General features: G+C 41.4%; 1 protein-coding gene across 1 annotated transcript in view; it reads right to left on the bottom strand.

Moving 5' to 3' along the window:
• Nucleotides 1-23,598, bottom strand: part of ARSB (arylsulfatase B) — a 118,450-nt gene that overhangs the window by 30,407 nt on the left and 64,445 nt on the right. The window contains exon 6 of the mRNA XM_036409798.2: nt 19,397-19,467. Coding sequence (XP_036265691.1) covers nt 19,397-19,467 — 71 coding nt within the window. The remainder of the gene's footprint in view (nt 1-19,396; nt 19,468-23,598) is intronic.

The raw sequence follows: 23,598 nt of genomic DNA on the forward strand, positions 1-23,598 counted from the left end.
ACATGTCTTGAGTGACATAAACTTGGACAGAAATAAGTCAAATTAAGATCCTTGACATACAACCAGGGCTGCTCAGACATGAGCATTTGGGACCATGTTAGCCACAATCCTGGATGCTTTTATTGAGACCCGAGAGCAATATTTGAGGTAATAACTCCCTCATGTAAGGTCCAGGGCCTCACCCAAATTACACAGTGCTCAGCAGAACAGTGCTCTAGAATCCAGCTCTCCAAAACTTCATTCTTCCTTTCAGAAATCCTACTTTCCTTGTGTTAAATCAAAGAATCCTTCAAATATAGCTGCTCTTACTTTTGGAGAAGAGGGGAAATAATTTTCAAATGCTTGCTTAATCCTTCTGTTTTCCTTAAGCAACTTTTTCTCAATCTTCTTTTTAGGGCTAGATTTATTTTGCATTCTAAGCTGTTTACTTGGCCCCCCACCCCCACCCCCCATGCATGCTGCAGCCCCATAAGCTTCTTGGGAGTAGGGCATCCTGTCCCATATATCCTTGTATCTCCCTAGAGCCTGCTGTACATGTTTTAGGACTCTGATCTGAGCACTGAGTTGGATTTACTGTTGAGATTTCCTTTATGATCAGGTTTCAGGTAGGGGGTTAATGTCCCTTGATCCAGGGAAACAAAGACCAGGGAGTAGTTGTGGCTTAGCCCACTCCCAGGGTCCCCCAGGGAGGTGATGGTCCCATCGCCCCAGGAGGTTGAGAAGAAGAGGAAGGGATGAAAGTTCCAGATGGAGAGGAGGGAGTGCCAATCTCGCTCACCCCCCTCAGCCAGCAGCGATGAGGGTTGCTTCTACTCTAGTGTGATCTTTCCCCTGCCTGGGCCAAGGCTGCGAGCAGTCCCTGTAGAGCAGAAGTGAAACAATGCAGTTGCTGTTTCAAAGCAGAAAAAAAAGAACGGCGGTGGGAAAATGTGAGGAGAGCATTTTTCTTGATTTATTTTTTTAAATGTATGTCGTGGGAGAAGTAGTCAAGAAGATAAAATATGCAGTAAATTCTGAGCCATGAAGGAAAAACATTTTATATTGTCCTTTAGAATCTTTTATACTGGGTCTAATCACTTATTCAGTCACTCAGCAGACCACATGCACGCTGCTTGGGGCATGGCATGCTCCACTTGGCTCAGCGCCTCTCAGAGCTTGTCTAATAGACCAAAGTCCCCCCAGGCAGGGGCCTGTGCATAGTGCACATCTCCCCAGTGCCCAGTACAGTACCTGCAGGACAGCAAGAGCTCAGGGCATAGTGGCTGGCCAGCCACGGAGCAACAGAGGTAGAGAGCTAACACAAGTAGAACAGAAGTAAAGAGCTAACACAAGTAGAGAGGTAAGGGCAGAGCCTTGGGGTCGGGGGCCACGTGCTTTCAGGGGTGATGGGCAGTGACAAGTGTCACGGAAGGGACAAGGAGGCTCGTCCTGGAAAACAGCCAAGGATTTGGAAATCAGGAGGCCACTGGTAACCTAGGGGGCATTTGGGGAAGAAGACAGATGGCAACTGTGTGAAAAGGTCAGCGAGAAATACTCACTGATGGGCACAAATACATCTGTTTTTAAAAATTCACCTAAATGTACATTGTTACATGACTGTTGAGGTAAGTGTCAGGATACTATGCAGCAGTTAAAAGAATGAAGTAGATCCATATCAGGGTTTCTCAACCTCAGCATTACTGACATCTGGATGGATGATTCTTTGTCACGGGCTATCCTGTGCGTTGTGGGATGTTGGGGAGCATCCCTGGCCTCTACCTACAAGATGCCTGTGGCACTGCCACCCAGCTTGTAACCACCAGAAAAGTGTCCAGAAACTGCCAAAGATCCCCTGGCAACTGAGAAAGGCTGCTCTATAGGTACTGACCTAGAAAAATCTCCAAGGCAGATGTTTGAGTTATTTACAACATGCTTCAAAAAAGTACATTCATATACGATCATGTATGTGAAAAATATATTTTATATACATGTACATACTCATACAACTGCATAAATCCATATTTTATATCTAAGTACATCTACGGCGGTCTTGGACAACATTGTTTCAGGGGTCATTTCTGGGGAGGGGACTGGAGCTGGGAGTCATTGTGAATTTTGGCTTCATTTGTACGTCTGTGTTTTTAAAAAATGAAAATGAAAATGTACTTGTTGTTACAATTAACAGTCTATAAATGAATGGAAATTGACATATGGAGAAAGGCCATGTAAATTCTCCTCCACAAAGTTCAGAGATGAAGAAAAGGTGGCCAGAAAATGTAAAAGGAAAAAAAAAAAAAAAAAAAAAAAAGGTGGCCAGAATGAGGCAGAATTAAAGGAAGGAATTTTAGGATGTGGGAAAATGGAGCTAAATTCAGTCATTACTATTTTGTGTGGGGCATGATGAGTGGAGGGGTGAGTCATTTCTAGAATGCTTCCAGTTATTAGCTCAAGATTGCAATAGTGCTCTGCCAGCAATGACTTTCCCACTCCGGTTAAATATGCATGAAATGATAGAATTTCTCTCCCTGTTTTTCCACCGCATGCTTCTTTAATTTGTATTTCTTTGGAGTGTGTACAGCTTTCTGTGACTAACGTGCTGATGCCATTATGGAAACTGTCACTCTTCGGCACTGGAAAGACCTGGGAATAGGAGCTGACTCTGACTGTGTTTGGTCTGGCATGGCTGGGTGTGCTGCAGGAGTATATTTGTTTTTCATTAATTTGTTTGTCATTTTTCTCCATGATCTATGGAACATTTATTTCCCCTGAAGCAAAAGAATCTGAAATGTCAGAGGTTTCTCTTGGTTCTGCTGGGGTAATGAATTGTTGAGAAAAAGAGATTTTTCTTATATGCTATTTGATGGTGGAAGGAGACATTTTGCGACCTTTTGTTGTTTTGCGGTGATAATGAATTTCCTGACAAACGTGGAAACTCTGGGCTTCTTTATTAAAATAATAAGGTTTGAGGAATAACTTTGACCTGGACCTTTGTAGAATTAATCAAATACAGATTTTGGAAAAATTGATGAGTTTGGTCTTTACCGAGACACTCTAATTTATTCCTGTCCCGCCGAGGCAGTACACAGATCTACCCTACATAAAAACATCAAACCATTAGCTACAGAGCAGGGTCCCTGAGCAGAGATTTATACACGTTTGGTGGGAGGAGGTACAGGCTCAGGGACTTTCCAGCTTCGTCACATCATTGCTTTGTTTCCTTTTTGTTTTCTGTTCTTTTTTTCAAATGTAAAAATAATACAAATGTGAAGAAAATTGGGCCTATTCTGGACAGAATGAAAGAGATAATAAAGCATCCATATTCTCACTCTTCAAAGCAAATGGACCATCATAACATTTTGGTTTATTTTTTTTTAATCCTTTTTTGATGTCTATGTTTTCTATACAATTGAGAGGATACTGAATATAAAATGTTTGGAGTTTTCTCTTCAGTTAAATATTGCATACAATGTTTTGTTTCCTATCTGTAGATACTTGAAAAGAAACCAGTACTGAGTTCTCTAAACAAAGGTACAAATTCATAGAGAATAAAGAAGCAACAGATTTTCTTCTTTGTAATATAATAGGAACTTAAAATACTACCAGTTTCCCTCTGAATATAATAAGTGATTAGTTGTATTTTTCCAATTGTCAAAATTTGTAGATATGTTTATGACTTTATTTATTTTAAATATATTTTATTGATTTTTTACAGAGAGGAAGGGAGAGAGATAGAGAGCTAGAAACATCGATGAGAGAGAAACATCGACCAGTTGCCTCTTGCACACCCCCTACCGGGGATGTGCCTGTAACCAATGTACATGCCCCTGACCGGAATAGAACCTGGGACCTTTCAGTCCGCAGACTGATGCTCTACCACTGAGCCACCGGTTTCGGCTATGACTTTATTTTTTTATTATATGTATATACTGAGTGGCCAGATTATTATGATCTCTGAACGCATAATAATCTGGCCACTCAGTGTGTGTGTGTGTGTGTGTGTGTGTGTGTGTGTGTGTGTGTGTGTGTGTATATATATATATATATATATATATATATATATATATACACATATATATATATATATTTGTTAATCCTCACCTGAGGATATTTTCCCCCTGATTTTTAAGGAGCTTAGAAGAGAGAGGGAAAGACAGAAAGAAACATCAATGTGAGAGAGACATATCAATTGGTTATCTCTTGCATGTGCCCTGACTAGGGCTCAGGCCAGAAAGGAGCCTGCAATCAAGGTATGTGCCCTTGAATGGAATCTAACCCAGGACCCTTTAGTCCACAGGCAGATGCTCTATCCACTGAGCCAAACCGGCTAGGGCTATGCCTTTATTTTTGAGAGGTAAGAAAAGCTTCCAGAGTCTAGGATGCAAGATGAGCTCACACAAGGACTGGGGAAGGATGCTCTGTTTTCCTCCAAGACAGAGTGACTGACAACAGGTCCTAGCTACTCTCTGACCAGCCAAATGGATGCATGGAAGTCAAAACCAGAGTTTCTTCTCAGCCACTTACAGAGGCCTGAGACCAGGGAATCGTCCTCCTTCCCACACAGAAGTAGTACCAGTGGCCACCGAGTTTCTCTCCTTTCTCCGGGGCTCACGGGAGTTTGTTATAATTCCCAGTACTCTGCAAGATCCAGAGAAATACTTGACAGCAGTCAGAACCCACAAGCCAAGCAAGGTCTCAGAGAATTTGGGGAGGAAAAGTTGGCTACCTCATTTTCAGCTTGGGAACCACTTCCTGGGTGGTAGATGTTGGGTCCACTGCCATATTTTGGAAGTTTGGGCTTCCTTTCTGAATACTGACAGAGTGCAAACATCAGGAACAAAAGGAAAAAGGAGCTTCTGAGATGAACTCTAAAATCTTCATGCCTTGCTGGTTTGAACATATTTTTTCATCAAATGCTCCATCACTTTAAGATCAGAAAACAATTAGGCACTTGGAAAAGGAGAACGGTAATGTAAATTGTTATCCAACTAGCCTAAGTAGGAACTCGGGAGGGGGGGCGATTATAAACACTAACCACTTATAAAACAGTTTGACATTTAAGATCTCATATCTGTCTTTAATTATATATCTTATAAAAATATTTAATTAGTCTTCAATAAAATATTCATACAAATATTTTAAATTATAAATCTTGAACTTCAAATTGGGTGAAAAACCTTCTTAGACTACGGGTTGGCTACTTAAAGTGTGGTCAGAGCCCTGGCCACTCTGGCTCAGTTGCTTGAGCAACGTTCCTGCACCAGAAGGTCACTATTCGATTTCTGGTCAGGGCACATGCGCGGTTGCAGGTTTGATCCCAGATGGGGTGTGTATGGGAGGCAACTGATGGATGTTTCCTTCTCACACTGATGTCTTCCCCCCCACCCCTCACCCCACCACCCTGCCTCTGAAATAAATAAACACATATTTTTTAAAAAGTGTGGTAAGAGAAACAGCAGTCCTGGTACAACTTGGGAGCTCATTAGAAATGCTACATCCAGGTCCCACCCCAGCCTGCCCAATTAGGTCATCTATATGCTCATTCCAGTTTGAGAAGCACTGGTTCCGAGTAGGATGACAGACCACACCTTTAAAATGCAAGTGTTTTTATCTGGTGGACGCAGATGATGCAGGAAAATTGTGACTGGTCTGCTCTTTTTTCTTCCCCATTAACAGTCTAATTTGTAATATTATCTTTCCATCACTACCTTATTGATTGATCGCCAGAATCTGCCTCTGATTGCAGAGAGAGCCTAGAGTTCAGGTAGCTACCTGTGATGTTCTCAAGTGGGAAAACAATGCTAAGATCATTATCCTCTGGATTTGGGACCCGGTTAAAGTAGAGAAAAGAAGACAATTGGCCGGAATACAGCACTGATGATATAGAGCATTTTGATGGAGATGATGAGTAACTCTAAAGAGTATATTTTTCTCTCACTTTCTTACCTCTGCTTTAAGAAATAAAGCAGCCTATGGACAATATAAGTCTTCAGGAGTGCTCAAAAGCATGCCTAAGGTCAGAAATGTGTTCAGCTTATCAGTTAAAGGAATTTAAACTTGAGTCTAAGTTAGTGTTTTTTAAAAAATTCAACTTAATCACCAAAACTTGATGAAGTGCCATCAAGTTATCTAAAAGAACGTAGATACTGCACAATGGAAGGGTTGATGTCATCCTTGGAGCTGCCAAACCATCAACATTTTGGAAAGTGATTTTTTAAAGGAAAAATATAAAATTATGAAAAACATGCTGTTCTTAGATTTGCTTACATGTCCTTCCAAGTGTCTGGTGATTTATGTACATTTTCTCTTTCCAATCTTTTCTAATTTGGTTTCCATTGTCAATATTTTTTAAAAATGTATATTCATTTAAGTTCAATGCTGGATAAATGCTGCAGAAAAAAATAACCTCATATAAATTTGTAAATATAGAATAATTTAAAAAAGGGGGGAGGTTTAGATTTTTTTCAGTCTCTAATATTAAAAATTGTAAACACTAGTTAACAGTTAGAAATTAGGTATTCTATTCTAACTTGTCCAAGAAACAATTAAAATCCAACCTACAACTTTCTTTAAATATATATATTACAAATAATTCTTATATCACAGGCAAAAGTTTATAAGAGAGTGTTGTACCTGAGCTGAGTTTCTCTCTCCTTCCTCTTTTATTCTTATTTTCTCTTTAGAAAAAGGAGTTGAACGTCAGATATGCACCAAATTATATATTTGCTGGAAGGAACTTTTAACAAAATGATATCAAAAAAGACCCTAAAATGAATTTTTACAAGTAGTCAAAATAATTGTGACTTCCTGCTTCAGTCAAATAAATTACACTAGTGTCAGATTCAAGTAAACTTAAATCTCTTAAACTTGCCATCAATTAAGTGAAATCTAAGTTTTTTGTCTTATTTTATAAATAAATAAAATAATTAGCTATCACAAATCAAGCACCTCTGACATCCAACTTCTTTTTAAAATATCTGTTAAAGTCTTTTTAAATATTTTTATTTAAATAAAGAAGAACATTTATTCTGCAACTGCTCTTAATTGTGCCACTGTTCTAGACACTTGGGTATAGTAATGACTACAGAAAACAAACATGTCTGCCTTATGGATCTTATATTTTAACTAGAGGCCCAATGAACAAAATTCATGCAAGAGTAGGCCTTCGCAGACATGGCGGCTGCCTCAGTCACACAGCTGCAGCCACGTTTTGTCTGGAAGGTCATCTGGAAGGACATCAGATGGCCATTCAGTCATATTATGCTTTTATTATTATAGATGGGAGGGACAGATGATAAATAAATATTTAAAATAAAATTATGCCAGATGGTGATATGCACGCTAAAGATAGTATTGCAGGATTGGATGGTGCCTGGACAGTGCCTAGAACACAGTGTCAACATTAGTTTCTTTATTTCCCTCCATGTGTTTTCTCTCAAGAACCTTATTTAATCTTGTCTGTACCTTGTTCAAAACTGCTTATGTGGAAACATTTAGAAAAGCTAGTACAGGTACCTAACAACTCTCATATGCTAAAGCTGACTGAAAGCTCTTTTCCTGAGAAAAATAGCATGGTACTCAGGAGGTAAGTAAGAAATATCCTAGCAAACCTTCACAAACATTCCTAATTAGGAAACCAGGGCAGGTACAGGACCAAAAGAAAGCCTCCATGTGAAAAACTCTTTCATTGCTTTGGGTCAAGAATATTGGGAGTCATCCAATACAGAAAGCAGTACACAAGACAGAAAGATTGCGTGTAGCAGGTCCACCTTAATATGGAGTACAATAGCACCAGGAAAGGGATAGAGTCCAGTCATCTGCATGCCTGGAATAGAGTCCAGGCTGATGAGAGGAGACCATAACACTGGCTCCATTTCAATGGCTCCATCAAATACTAAGAGAGCACCTAGAGGTTATTTTCCTTTATTTGGATGGTCCACTGCACTGACTACTTCTCATCGATAGGCTTTTGCATCAGTAAACTAATTCTATATATCTTATATAAATAGAACCTCCCACTTTTATATTTGAGATTATTCTAATAGCTTGCAGAGATGGAACCTAAAGATAATCCATCATTAGCAGTAACCAGCTAATTTATACTCAGTAACAAAATAGTACCAGCATGAAACCTATGAAACCATACAGAAATATGAACATATTTCAAAACTTAAAAAGGAGATGAACATATAACTGTGGAGGTAGAGACACAGCATACCTGAGACTGTTTACTGAGGAAAAAGAATAAACTGGCAGCAGCAACTTTGTGTGCTTAAGACAATCAAGTGAAATATTAACTATGAAAGAAAAGGCAAAAAAAGATAAAATTGATAATTTTTGTTAGTAAAAAGAAGTGGAAAGCCTATAGCAAAGTAGCAGATTTGCCATACTACATTCTGAAATGCCACTAGAAGCATTAAAGAGAATCAGAATGAAATCTGTAAAACCTCATTCTGCAACTCGCCCCAGAAAGTAGGGAAAAGGGCAAAGAGATGAAAATGAGAAGTGAAAGAACATGTATAATATATAAAGGTCATCCAACATACATATAAGTGATATTACTCCCCAAAAGATTGAATTATTTTTTAATAGAGATAAAACCAAAGTTATATCAGATTTAAGGGTTTCCGGGACAAAACAGCATATAGTAAGTTGTGCAGTGATCATTGTGTACCAGGAGGAACTGATGAAATAAATCCAAAATACACTAGATATATAGTTGACTATCAGTACCAAAGACAGAACACTATAATTATCCAAGTAGGAGGAGAAAAACTGGATACCTCCAAAGCAAGGATACCAGACTGTATTGAGATTCCATTTTTGTAATAATAGATGCTAATGACTGTGATCAATGTTTACAGAATTTTGAAGGAAAAAAATTGTAACTTTGGGATTGTTTACCCAATTAAGTTGCATTATGTAAGTAGGTAAAAGAAAGATGTACAATATTCTTAAATATGCAAGGCCTCCCAAAGCACATCACCCATGACATTTCCATGAAAAAAAAAAAAAATTCAAAGATGTTCCCAAACCAACCAATAAAACAAAAGAAAAAGGAAAATTTTATCTCAAGATAAAATTACAGTAAAAGGAAACAAGTATGAAATCCATAAGTAATTTATATAAAATTAAATCTGTTCTTTATTCCTACACCCTGGGACTGACTATAGTAACTGACTATATGCAAGTCTTTGTGTCATGCTTTACTCTCTGTGAACTAAGACTAAGGCAGTGAACAATAATGAACAACTCATACATGATGCTGAAAATGTGAAATAAGCCTTTAATTTTTTAACTGGTACCACATTTTAAACTGAATTAATATTATAGTAACAGAGAGTATTGATGACTTCCAGGAGTCAGGGCATAGGAAAAATGGGAAGTGGTGGTCAAAGGTATAAAGTTCCAATTATAAAATGAAAATTTCTGGGGACCTCAAGTGTGGTGAATACAATTAACAATATGTATTGTACACTGGAAAGTTACTAAAAGAGTAACTATCGATACAAATGTTCTTACCATTGCTCTCCCCAAAATGGGTAACTATGTAAGGTAATGGATATGTTGACTAACCTTCTTGTGATAATCATTTTGCAATATAAATATTTATCATCACACTGTATACCTTAAATATACATACTGTTATGTGTCCAATATCTCAATAAAGCTGGTGAAAAAAACACCACCAAATACCCCCAGTTCACAGAAACTCTTCCAGAAGACACCAAGAGAGAAGGAACACTATCAAGTTATTCACTGAAAACAGTGTGACCCTGACCAAAACCTTACAAAGACAGCACAGGGCTCCCTTCCCTTCATAAACTAGCCTGTGTGGTTATCCCTCCTTCACTCTCGCAATTCTCTATGAGGCGCCATGGAAATCATCTGGCAATTCACCAAGTCTCACTTACAATGTCTCTGCCGGTTGTTTTGAACTGCTACTTGATATTTCATTTAACTTCTTGTATGTTTTTGTTCATCTCTACAATAAGATTATAAACTACTCTTTGTATTTTTCATAAAGTCTAGTGAAACAGAGTAGGTGTCTGTGGTAAACAAAGGCCCCCACGATGGCCATGTCCTAACCCCAGAACCTATAAGTTACATGCAAAGAGGAATTAAGATTTCTAACCAGCTGGCCTTGACGTGTGGAGATTACCCTGGATTACCCAGGGGGGCCTGATATCATCACAAGAGTCCTTAAAATGTGGAAGAGGTCAGAGGAGGAGATGTGATGATGGGAGCAAGATTGGAGGGATGTCCTAGGTGAGGGACTCAACCTGCACTACTGGCTTTGAATGGAGGAAGGCTTTGGGCCGAGCAAGGTGCACAGCTTCTCGAGGCTGGAAAAGGTGAGCAGATGGATTCTCCCCTAGAGCCTCCAGAAAGGAACGCTGCCCTGCTGACACTCTGGGGTTTTGTTCCGTGAGACCCATTTCAGACTTTTAGCCTACAGAATTTTATGATAAATTTGTATGCCTTAAGGCATTAAGTATATAGTAATTTGTACCATCACTGATAAAAAAAATTAATAAAGTGTTAACACGGTTTTCTTTCACTCACATTAAAATCAAGAAAAGATAAAACTAAAGTTGTTACATACTCAGCTTTCTCTCAGGAGTGTTTTTAAAAGCTTCATGTCAGCCTTACACATAAGTACCCTATAGCCTCTAAAAAAATCTGACTAGATTAATAAATATTTAGAAAGTGAAATGACTACATTTTAATTTCACTGGACATGTTCCATAAAATTTAGTGAGGTTTCATGTTTTCTTAGAATTTTATGGGTGACTATTTCCAGAGAGGAGCATCCACTTAGCCTTACAGATTGTCAGAGAGCTGAGGCAGGAAGATGTCTGGTTTACTGGGAGAGAAAAGAGGGAGCCTGGGCACCCCCAAATCCTGGACACACCTGGGTGTGCACAGCTGCGGGGTCTGAAAGGGACTGTTTGGAGTTGTGTTGAGTGTCAAGATCAGCACAGACCTTTTCACCGGCTAGAGTGGCCAGGCTACTCTTGGAAGCCATAGCTAAAATGTCTAGGCTCTACCAGAATTAAACAGAAGCAAACAAATACGTGGACAATTGGAAACGGGAGAACTTGGCTTCACTGTAACCCTTTGGGCGAGGGGGAGGGGAATAAAAGCTGATGTATAAATGGGGTTCTGGGCAAGTAACCACACGGTGTTTGTAGGAGAGCATCCAGCGAGGCAGCTGGCCCTGGCCAACTGCCCTCCCCGCGGCAGGGCCCGCCCGAACCCTTCAAGCCAGCTTCTGCTCTCGGGCCCTGGGAAGCCTTAAAAAGGTTGCTTGCCCTAATTTCTCCAAACATAAAATTGGGCAGTGGGATTTGGCATTTCTGTATAGCTTAAGCCTGTGGTGGGGATTAATTAGTGTTTTGAAAGTGCTATGGGGTTTGGTTTGGTGTATTTATTTTCTCAGGATGAAAGCCAGTTCGCCAGCACCAAGTGTTAACGGTGAAGGTTTGATGTATGTTACTTGAGATGCACTGTGTGAAGTGGGGTGGATGGGCTGAGAGGCTTGTGGGACTGCCTTCGGCACAGAAAAAGCCACATTCCCAAATACACTTTAGTATTCCCCAAGGCAGGGAGTACTAAGAGCCTTTGAAAATTAAAGAGGAGCAGATTATCTGTGCTGAGGCTCTGCGATTGAGGGCATGCATGCACCAACCCACACCAAGAAAAACGTGACGAGCTGCCAAGGACAAATAGTGGCAGCTGGAGAAGACTCAAAACCCTGCTCCCTCTGTGACAAGCTGTACGATGAACCCCTACGACCAAGGAAGAGAAGGAATGAGAGCGCGGCAGCCGGGGTCTCAGGTGGGCAGCTGGGGAGAAACGTGGTCACACTGCGCGTCTCTGACCAGGACGGGGGGCACAGGAGGGCCCCGTCTTCCACTCAACTCCCCAACTCCGAGAACCCGGCAGCTTCCCGGACACTCCGGTCTCAGAAGCACCCTCTGCGCTGAGTGTTCAAAATAAAGCTGCGTGGCTTTATTCCTGCAATGAAAAGTTACATGCACTCATCCCTAAAAATTAAAACGGCAGAAATACCGAAAGAAAGAAGGACAGACACTCCCCTTCCATCCCAACAGCCAGACTATCATTGCTGTTCACTGTTGTTTGGATTTATTTACAGGAGATAGCTATACCTGTCCTCAATTTATAGGTGATGAAACCAAGAACTTATCCACAGGCTGACAGGAAGTAGGTCAAAGCTGGAGTTCAAACCCAGGTCTCCCCGAAACCCCAGAATTCTGCATGTTGCTCCAGGTTACACTGCCCTGTGCCCACGCCTCGTTCCCCTGCTTCATCGCCAACCTCACGTGGAAGTACCTCCAGACACCGGCAGGTTTCCAGAGCCAGCCTCACAGGCGGAAGCTGCTAAGTCCTGGGATGTAACATACGGAGTCAATCACATCGTAAGCATGAGGTATGGGGCCAAAACCGGTTTGGCTCAGTGGTAGAGCATCAGTCTGCAGAATGAAAGGTCCCAGGTTTGATTCCGGTCAAGGGCATGTACCTTGGTTGCGGGCACATCCCCGGTAGGGGGTGTGCAAGAGGCAGCTGGTCGATGTTTGTCTCTCATCGACGTTTCTGGCTCTCTATCCCTCTCTCCTCCTCTCTGTAAAAAAATCAATAAAATATATTAAAAAAGAAAAAAAAAAAAGAACTAGGTATGGGGACAGATGGTCACTAGACTTATTGTGGTGATCATTTCACAAAGTGCACAAATGATGAATCACTACGTGGTACACCTGAAACAAATACAATACTGTATGCCATGAAAATAACTCCTTAAAAAGGGTTGGAATAAAAACGCAAACAGAAGTTTCTAGATACGTGGAACTGCTCATGTAACTAGTAGAGCCACGTTCCCAGCCTCATTTAAGTGTGTAAGGCTCTATCAATGCACTGCTATTTGAGTGACATGGCTGCAATGAAGATCTGGGTGCCCCTTCCTGCAAACCAGTGTAGAACAGAAAGCAAAGAGACCGCTGAAACCGGTAGGGTGTGACCTCTGTGTGAGGCCGGGACCTGGAGTTCCAGCTCTCTTATTTATTAGCTGTGTGTGCCCGGTGCCTCAGTTTCTCCTTTTGGACTATAAAGAGGATGGGTGAACTGAATGCAAGGTGCCTTCCGCCCTCTGGTGTTTTAAGGTGAGCAATCTCATCATTGAGAGTTGATGTGCCTCCTGTGTCCCACCTAACTTACTTTACTCCGTTCAATATCTAATTGCAGGCTGAAAGGTAAAAAGCTGCCTCTGTATTGCTACTTCTCAGAAAGGAATAAAAGTGCTTTGAAAATAACATATGATGTAACTACGCTTGCCAGATTTATTCTAACTCAATCAGTGAATGTAACCTACTTAGAGGATTGATTTATTAGCATGCATTCTTTCAGTATGTATGAAGTCTTTCCTATATAAGGCATCGAGAGAGTTATACAGGTGAAATCTTGCCCTCCTTGGAACTTACGGCTCTGGGTCGGGGAGACATGTAAATATAAATAATTGCAATATGAGGTAGCAAGAGCTTCATGTCCTAGGATGCTCCAGAAAAACTCCAGGGACTCAAGTTTGGAGGGATCAAGGAGAACTTAATGGAGAAGTAGAAATGTGAACAGGGCCCAAAACAAGAATTAGAGAAGCAAAGGGAGATGACAGTGACTGAAGGAGGGCCTTTCTGCTGAATAACGGAGGTTGCAGGAGGCAGGCTAAGGAGGCGGCATCGTAGCTCCGGGCAGCTGGTAACCACAAACAGCCGTCACTCGGGAAGTGGGAGGCTGTGTCATGCCGTCTTCCAGACCAGTTTCTACCAAAACGTAAGGGCTCACTGGTTTCTGGTGCCGACGACAGCTCCATGCACGCCCGTGGGCAGACAGCATCACTGATCAGTGACCTTGGGGATGGCAGCCCAATGTCAGGGAACAGATTTGAATGCTTCTCTGGAGAGGACACAGGGAGCAGCTCCCAAGCATGCAAACCGGGACAACCTTGGATCTCAAGCATAGATTTGGCAATTTTACCACAGAAAATGAGCACGTGAGAGAGGAGAGGGCGGGGAGAGTGTTCTTCCCCCCTGTAATCATGAGCAGAAATAACATCTCATTATAACCTTTAAAGAGAGGAGGCCCTTTAAATGAAACAGTAACGAAGCTGGACAGGATCGCTTTGAAGACTTGGCCGTTGGTGGTGGGGAAAACGCTAACATCTGTCAGGGCCCCTCGTCTCCAGTGGAGCTCTATCAGCAGAATCTGAGTGCTTCACGTGTACGTGTGCGTGTGTGTCAGGTACATGAGCGGGTGCCGCCAGCAAAGGCACGTGAGAAGCCAATGATGCACAGAATCCCACATCTGATGGCCAGGGGGGCTGTGGCTGCAGGTGAAGTAGGGTCATTCCCTCAGAACAGCCCAGATCAAGCCTGGGGCCTGCAGGTTGATCTATTGCCTTTGAATTGTTTTTTCCTCCTGGTCTGAGGCTAGAGCCAGGGTGGGAGCATGGAATTTGGAGCCAGAGCTTTTCAGAACCAAGTAGAGCTACCAAGGGTATGTGGCTGTGAAAAAAAACCTATACAAGAAGAGCCTCTGAGGGTGCTTGATACTTTTAGAATAAGGGGAGGAGGTGTATCTGCTCAACACAAGAGGTGAGCCTGGGAGGGGAGCGGGTACGACTTAGAAGGCCGGGCTTCCCTGTGACACGTCTAGTGACTTGTCCTGTGATTCGTGGTAGGAGGAGGTACTGGCCCATCATTCCCAACAAGACCCACTAAAAAAGAGGGAGCAGATGAAAAAGGTGATGGATGAGTGATGTTTTAAATTAGGGATCAGAAAGGAGGGCTCGATATAGTAATAACAAAATCATACGATATTTCACATTATTCTAGCACTCTCGGTGTTTCTAACAGTTTCGCTGTGTTCACCCATTACAACCATGCCTTTGGCTGCATTCCTGCTTGTCAACGAGTGCACCCTTTCTGGCGGGGTGAAAAAGGAGAGGAACTGAGGACAGCTTTGCTCACTTGAGGTTCTATTTATATAGGGACCCACAGAATGCTGAAGCTGGAAGGGACTGCAGACATCATTTAACTCAGTCTTCACGGATGAGGAAAGGGATGAAGTGGCTTTGGGAAGGCGTGGGCGGAGCCTTACCCTCTCTGCTATCAGTAAGTACACCTAATCCGGGCAGTGCTCGCCTTAGAAAGCACAGAGATGTTGCTGTGATAACACTGACTCAGCTGTTAATCCTCAGTTTTTTACACCCTAGATAGGCTGCTTCCTAATTTTACTCCAGAGAAGTTTCCTGAACATATTAAAAAAAAAAAATAGATTCTAAAATCATGAATTTCAGATTTTGCTGTCCTATCTATAATAATAAAAGCATAATATGCTAACTAGACCGGATGTCATTCCGGGTGACCTTCTGGACGAAGCCAGGGCTGCGAGGGAAGCCCGGGCCCCGGGTGCCGGAGGGAAGCTGGTGCCGGCAGCTGAGAGAACGAAGGCCTGCTCTTGCATGAATTTTGTGCGTTGGGCCTCGAGTGAATACACATTTTCCTATAGCCGGATTTCATTTCTCCCGACAAATTAATTGCACAGAAAAGGAAATGTTACATATACCACCATCCTATAAAGAAGCAGGTCCCCTGAGGTAGCTCCCCTTCTCCAGTGGCTGCACAGTGGGATTAAAATGAATATGAAACTGGGAGCAAAGCCCACGGTGCTGCCCGGGTGGGAGGGGGCTCTCGGCTGCCTGCAGGCACAGGCAGCATAGAGAGCTGCCCTGATTCTGAGGACAAATAGTGAGTGTGGCTCTGTGTCAGTGTCAAGGCCTGACTGTGTCCCTCACTGTGCACCGAAGTCAGAGCAGGAGTGCGGGCTGGCAGGGAGGCCTGGAATGGGCTTCAGGAGGGGGAAGGCGGAGCAGCAATAAAGGGTCTTGGTGAGTCCATATTTAATATGTGGGAGCTGACTCCAAGCAAAGTGGAGGGACCTGCTCAAGACCTTGCGATCCAGGGTCTTAGGTGAAACGAAGACGATCCTCGGTTCCGATTCCCATGCCTTTACTAACGTTTACTCTGGAGCTGGGGGCACTCTGGGGAAGACAGTGAAAGTCACAGCACGCAGTGCGATGGCCAGGTGACACAGGAACAGAGTTCATAAGCTCCCGTTTCTGGTGCCAAGTCGAAACATGTCGTAATGAGTGAAGGGGGCTTGAGGCTTTTCGTTTATGGATGGATTTAGTGGGTCAGAACAGTTTACAAACATTATAATGTGGGCAGCATACTCAGCACATTAAATTACTTGGAGGTTTTAAAAAAACACTCCTGCCTTCCCCCTACTTCCTCTGGACCCCGGGAGAGATTCGGATAGGACTGGCCCTTGGTTAAGAACCACTGCTCTGTGGCCCACAGACAGACTGGACACTGCCAGCTCCCCTGGGTGTGCGGGGCAGAGGAAGGTTTACCAACCACCGATGGGCAGCCGCACGGTAGCCATCACGAGCCGTGGCTCTCTTGTGCAGCTGGTCAAGTCATTTCCTAGCACCTTCCAGAATAACCCTTCTAGACCGATAGAAATACATAGGGAATTAAAGTTTTTCTATTAGCCACATTCAAAAGGAAAAGGAAACAGGTAAAATTCATATCAGTCGTACATTTAACTCAACATATCCAAAGTGTGCCATTTCAACATGTAGTAAATATATGTTATGTTTTACTTTTTCATACGAAGTCTTCAAAATCTGATTTTTTTACTTACAGCACATCTCCATCACCATTAGCCACATTTCAAGTGTTCAGTAGCCACATAAGGCCAGTAGCTGCCACGCTGGACATATAACTGCCCTTGCCCCCCTCATTCACCTAAGTTTACTCCAAGAGACATAGAGATTTCCCCACACGGTAGCCATTCCTGCCTGTCTCGGGGCCTTTTCCTTTCCAAGTCTAATGAGGACACTTCGGTCTTTATTCCATCCCAACTCTTCTCCACTCAGCCAACAAGTGATCATTCCTGAGCGCCTACTAAGTGCAGGCTCTTTGTTAACGTATGAGGATGAAAAGATTACAACTCACAGACCCTGACTTCCTGAGGTTAGTGGGAAATGAAGGCACATACTAGACAGCCTGATGACTGCTGTACCGAAAGGCCTGGAGGGGGCACAGAGGAAGGGACGGCTGCTCCTTTGGGGCTGATGGAAAGCAGTCACAGCAATGGGGCACTGGGCTGGCTTTAAGGGAACAGTTGTGGAGAGGCAGAGAAAGTGTCTCAGGCAAAGGGAAACATATATTCAACACAGAAGAATGAGGATCTGCGTGCCTGGAAATGGCAAGTGTCTAAAAAGAAAATTGAATGAGGGGCATTCTCGGAGCAGGGAGACCTGGGGATGGCGTTAGCATAGACTGGAGAGGACCAAGAAGCAAGGAGAGCCTGAACAAAAGGGAACCAGCACGTTTAGAAAGGAGGGGATGTGAGCAGCGACCTGAATGAAGGAAATGTAAGAGCACCATTTTCTAAACCCAGCCTCCAGGCGAGGCATCTGATGGAACCTGGGCAAAGGGCGCAATAGGTCACGCTTTCCAGGCTCAGACGCCGAGGCCCCTGGCATGTTTCATACGGGGCTACTGCAGCCTGTTGGGGTCTGAGAGCACTAAGTGGCCTGAGGAATGAATAGAGAGAGCTACCAATGGGTTAATTTAGGCAGTAGAATCATGCTAAGTTACCTCCATGGTTGCTCAGTAAGTCATGCCTGTGAGATGCCAGCTTGATCAGATGACATGATGGCTTATGTTTTCTGGAAGAAGGCCAGAGCTCTCAAGTAAGAACAGGGTAAAAACAACGTGACATTCGCAGTGACACATGGGAAAGCTGAGGCACGGAGGGTGAAAAGGCTTAATCAAAGTTACGGGTCTAGTAATAATTAATGTCGTTTTAAAACATTCGTTTAAAATCTTGCTTGGCGTTGACTTGTATTGACATAACCTTCAAACACGTGGTATCTACAGAACATGTGAAGTGCAATTAACAAGTTTTGCTTGAAAAAGTTTGTGTTTGGGTTGGTTTTTGTTGCAAAACTAGGGCTAAGAAGATGGCGGATGAAGAGCATATTCGGCACTGCATGCTTTACGAGTTCCAATTAGGAAGAAAAGCAAGTGAGGCTGCAAAAAACATCTGTAGTGCTCTTGGTCAAGATGCAGTTAGCGCCAGAAAATGCCAGCGTTGGTTTGAAAAATTTCGCGAGGGAAATTTTTCGTTAGATGACAAGAGTGGTCGAGGCCGTGTGTCCAATTTTGATCAAGAAGCTCTTCAAGCTCTTTTGGTGCAAAATCCTCAAATTACCCAACAAGAGCTTGCAACAACTTTAAATTGTTCACAAAAAACAATTTCCAATCAATTGTGTGCACTTGGCAAAGTCCAAAAGTTTGGAAAATGGGTTCCTCATGAGTTGACCGACAACAACCGTAATCAAAGAGTCACAATTTGCAGTTCGCTCCTCTCTCGTCAAAACCGTTTGCCGTTTTTAGAGCAAATTGTTACCGGAGATGAAGAATGGGTGCTGTATGTTAATTTGAAAAGGCGGCCTCAATGGTTGGACAAAAATGAGGCTCCGCAGCCCATGCCAAAACCTGACTTGCATGCGAAAAAAGTGATGTTGTGTGTTTGGTGGAATTTTAAAGGAATTCTTCATTATGAACTTTTGCCATCTAACCAAACCATTACAAGTGCAGTGTATAGTGCCCAATTGGAAAGGTTAGCCCAAGCTTTAAGAGAAAAAGAACCCGCGCTGATTAATCGGAAGGGCGTAATTCTTCACCACGATAACTAACGCACGACCGCATACTGCAAGAATCACTGCTGAAAAACTGCGCCAGTTGGAATGGGAAGTTCTCCCTCAACCTGCATATTCTCCTGATATTGCCCCTTCCGATTATCATTTGTTTCGTTCTTTGCAAAACTTTCTTCTTGGAAAAAAATTTAATAATGAAGAATGCCTCAAAAATGCATTGACCGAATTTTTTGCATCAAAATCACAAGAATTTTACAACAGAGGGATTAAAATTCTTCCTGAGCGTTGGGCACAAGTAGTAGAAAACAACGGCAACTATATTGTCGATTAAATTTTGTTGTATTGTTTAAATAAATTCGATTTAAAAAAAGTATTAGAAAACGACATTAATTATTACTAGACCTAATAGTAAGTCTGCAGAGCAGAGAACAGAATTCAGCTTGGTGGTACCAAAGCCACTGTGAGACTAGACAGCAGCTGCCATGGAGAACTATTTTACCTTTCCAGAAAACTCAAGTGGAAAAAGAGAAAGCAAGGCTAGAGACACATTAGGTAAGAAATCCATCTTTGCGAGCCACACAGATTTTGTTTAGCAGCCATGAACAAGGTACTCACAGGGAGAAAGGTCCACAAAGTCTGGATCGATGTTATGTAGCAGCTCAATTCTGGGGGACGGGCTTCCTTCGCTAGAAAAGAATTTTTTAGAAAACGTTAATTTCCTCTCTCAAATGGGTATCAGTGGTTTTAATACTTCCTACCCTTATACGTTTAGAAAATAGCAAATTTACCAACTGACATGTATCGCCAAGTAGTCCTCATTTGTTTACATTATAACAATGACTGAACATTTATATAAGAACTTCAGTGTCAAGCGTATTTTTAAAAAAAATGAGTCTGGTGACCTTTTGCAATAGAAAATGTAGCTGTATTTAAACACACTGAATCCTCACAATGAAATGAAGACAGAGCATCTACCACGTGGCAGCATCAGCAGTACAGATGCAGCATGCCTAGTGGATATCAGCTTATGTGAGAAAAGCTACTGTCCTCCCTGTCCAGATTGGCACAATGGTTAGAACGTATAGTTACTACACGTATGTGTGAAATACATTTACTTCTTTAACATGAAAAGAGGGTGCATGCAAATACAATCACAACCTACAGTGGTGCTGGGAAAAAACCTTGGAGATCACTTAGTCCAACCTCTCACGCTGCCGAAGAGCAAGGCGCATTGTAAGTTATTGGGCACATAATGGGTTGTGTGACTCTCAAAAAAGCATTCTTAAAAAAAATGGGAGCATAAACATCAGACGTAGGTGGGGTGTGCAGGAAGCACCCAGGTCATTTATCTAGTATATACTCAGCCTTACGGAAGGAGTTAGACACAGTTCCAGTCCCTGGGGGAGAACTGTGGAGAACTTGATAATCCAATAGGAGATTGCCGAGTGCTGTTCATGCCCTGGATTTGTACATATCTGAATAACCAATTAAGGCTCCTGAGGTACTAAGAGGCCACGTTTTCTGGTGGCCCAATATCCACACCCCAAACTCACAGCTAGTTATCCACAGCAGTGGTTTTGGGATTCTAAGGACCATGACATTTCAAGAAAATCTGGATTGTGACTGGCAATGTTGTATTTGTGAAGTAAGTAAATGTAAATGTTAAAACAAAATTAAATGTATTAAAACAAAAAAACAAAACCCTTCAATTCCCATCACCAATATTTTTCATCTTCTGGATGAAAGTTCCTTATTATATGCATGTTTTGTTAATATTTTCTCTAATTCTATGTTTTTTTGTTTTGTTTTTTTCTTTCCTGATAGTATCATTTGCTGAACAAAAGTTTTAGTATACGATACGATTTCTTCCTCAAAAGTATGTGTACCAAAGTGGGTTGGATTAAAATAAAAGTGTTTAGTATGTTCATAATAGCTTGTACCAACTATCAATTGTGATCACCACAATCTTAAAGAATAAATTGTGGCCTCATCAAACTCATAAAATGCTTATGTGAGTGATTATTGCTGTATGACAACATGTGTTAGCTTCTATCTTCTCTATGTTTCTATATGTACTTATAGGTAATGCTATAAATACTGTATTTCATTATTCTTTTGCACATTATTTCTAAGTTTCTTTTCCATACAACCAAAGCACATTGAAACTGGGCAATGTCAGTTGCTTTAATAGTTTATGGTCTTACTTCTGCCTACTTCTGGAGCACTGGCTTTCTCATAAGCAAAATAGCATTGTCTTTATGAGCACAGCCTTTCAAATTTGCATCTCTACTCCACAAATTACTGGCCATATAAACTTGAGTCCTGTTTTTCTCACTAGCAGAATGTGCATAAAAGTACCAACTTACATGGATGTTATGAATTAAATGAGGCAACATTTGTAAAGCACTTAGCACAGTGCCTGGGATATACTGAGTACTGAATAAGCTGGTCACTTAAGATCAATAACAACTTTCATTGCAAAATGCAGATTTTAACTATGCGGACACGGGAAAAATACAACCACAAAAACAAGGCTACAATCTGAGATGCAGATATAAGAATAATATGTAGATACAATGGACATTAATATTCTTACCCATTCTTCTTGCTAGCAAGAGTTCTCCTATGAAATACAATGAGGTAGCTATAACTGCTTTCTAAGGCCTGTTGTGAAACTCTCTCCCATGTGAGAGTCTCTTTAGAAAAGCATCAGTATCAAATAAGGCTAAGGTATACAGTCTACCCATGATGAGCTGCATATAAAAAAGATATGCTGCAATCTGTTATGTGGGAATTTTCCTTGTTTTTCAGTTTAGACAGATGGCACAGTTTAGCTGTATAAGCAACACTACCTCCCCTGGACTGTTGATTCCACTTGTGGAAAGTAAATCTCTGAATAATGACTGATGATGTTTATAGTAAGTGATTTTTCAACACTCACACAAGTTCCTTGTTTTTAGGTGAACCTAGGGAAGGGGAGTTGCTATGATGGCAGCTCTTTGGGCCCCAGGCTGACAGGAACCAGGGAGAGTTCTCTAAGGTAAACACCTGCGGGACTCTTCGTGGACCTCACAGCACAGTGTTCACCTCCTGCCTCGCATGCATTAGAGGCCAAGGCAGTCAGTTCACAATGACCACATGATGATGGACGCCCACCTCTAAACCAGTGAAATGGGCACATCACACACATGTCCATAACAATCAAACTGGAGTCTCATGGGGGTCTTTGGCTGAGCTAACTGGAATAATAGTGACCAGCAATTGTAGAGCATTTACCATTTTAAATACTTTACATGCATTATTTCATTTAATTCTTGACACAATGGTGTAGACACCACCTTGGCACACTGCAGTTAAGTGAGTTACAAGATTACATGGTTAAGGAGGTGATAGAATTGGGTTTGGAACTCGGGCAGACTGACTCCTGAATTCCCCACTCCTAACCACAATGCTAAATTGTCTCCTTAGTGAAATGTAGACATGGCCTCAGCATCTCCTTGAATGTATTCTATTTTCACTCATGTAGTTTATTATTAGGCACCATTAACAAATATCTCGATTGACTTCAAATATCTCTATTAAGAGTTTTTCTCCATTTTCTTGTCTTGAAGACTGATACATTTCAGTATTCAATTTTAATTTACCTCAAATTTCATATTTTCTGGGTTAATTTTATTAAAAAATAGAACAAGGAGAAATTGATCAGTGACTAGTTCCCAATATGCTATATTTTCTAAAAGTCTACAGTTTCAGACACTGAGATCACAGCACTGTCCATTTATAAATAGAGTTTCCAGTTTTTGACTTTCATTTTCCAACCAGTTGAAGGGTGGGGCAGTAAAATATTTCCCATAAATAAGTGAAATGCTATTACATTCCATACTTCTTTTACCACTAGCTACTGGCCATCTGTCATAAAAAGACACACCCTGTAAGGCAGTATCAAATTTTTACAAAGAGAAACAGCCAGGGCAATATTTTCTGAGGTGAAATTTTGAAAAACAGTTACTAATTTAAAAAAATTTTCAACAAATACCTACATAATAATGTCTGTCCCATTAACCCTTTATAAGCATCTTCATCATCATCATCTTCACTTCAAAATACAGTGCTGTTACTATGTCTCAGACACTGTGCTAAGTGCTTTATAAAGATTATTTTACTAAATCCTCCTGTAAGTGACTATGAGGCAGGTATCACTAATAGTGTATTTTAAACATGAGGAATCTGATGCTTAGAGTTGTTACCCAGATCACACAAAACATAAATGGAGACAGGTTTGAACCAGATATATCCACAGAGTTCACATTTGTAACCATTATAAATACCTTTGTTATGTGGGAATGCGTGAATACTGGGTTTGTGTAAGTCCCATGTTCCTTGAAAAGCCATTTTAACATGCAAACATGGTCACAAATGAAGAGTTTAGGCATGGAAATGATAACATTTTTACTATATTTAATGAGAAAATTAATTTGTATAAAGTTATATACAAGGAGAGAATTTTTCATGTTATTTTTATTAAGGAATCTTATTAAAATTTAAGTAGACTTAAGAAATAATATTAAGTAATATTATAAAAAGTGATGGAATCATGCCCTTAATATAATTTTTTCCTACTCATTAATGTGAAATAATTGGTAGTTCTTTGGGGTTAGTATCTAGGCAAACCAGCAGGGCCTAATAAGCCTTTATTCCAATTTCCATTATAAAACTCATGAAGAATTACAAAGAGATGAAAACTGGCAACAGTGCTGGAAAATGAAGAGAAGACCAGATGCCAAAGTCCCGAGGGAATGTCCCCAATGCCAGTGCTG

The sequence above is a fragment of the Pipistrellus kuhlii genome, unplaced genomic scaffold, assembly GCF_014108245.1.
Source record: "Pipistrellus kuhlii isolate mPipKuh1 unplaced genomic scaffold, mPipKuh1.p scaffold_m20_p_4, whole genome shotgun sequence".
Taxonomy (NCBI): domain Eukaryota; kingdom Metazoa; phylum Chordata; class Mammalia; order Chiroptera; family Vespertilionidae; genus Pipistrellus; species Pipistrellus kuhlii.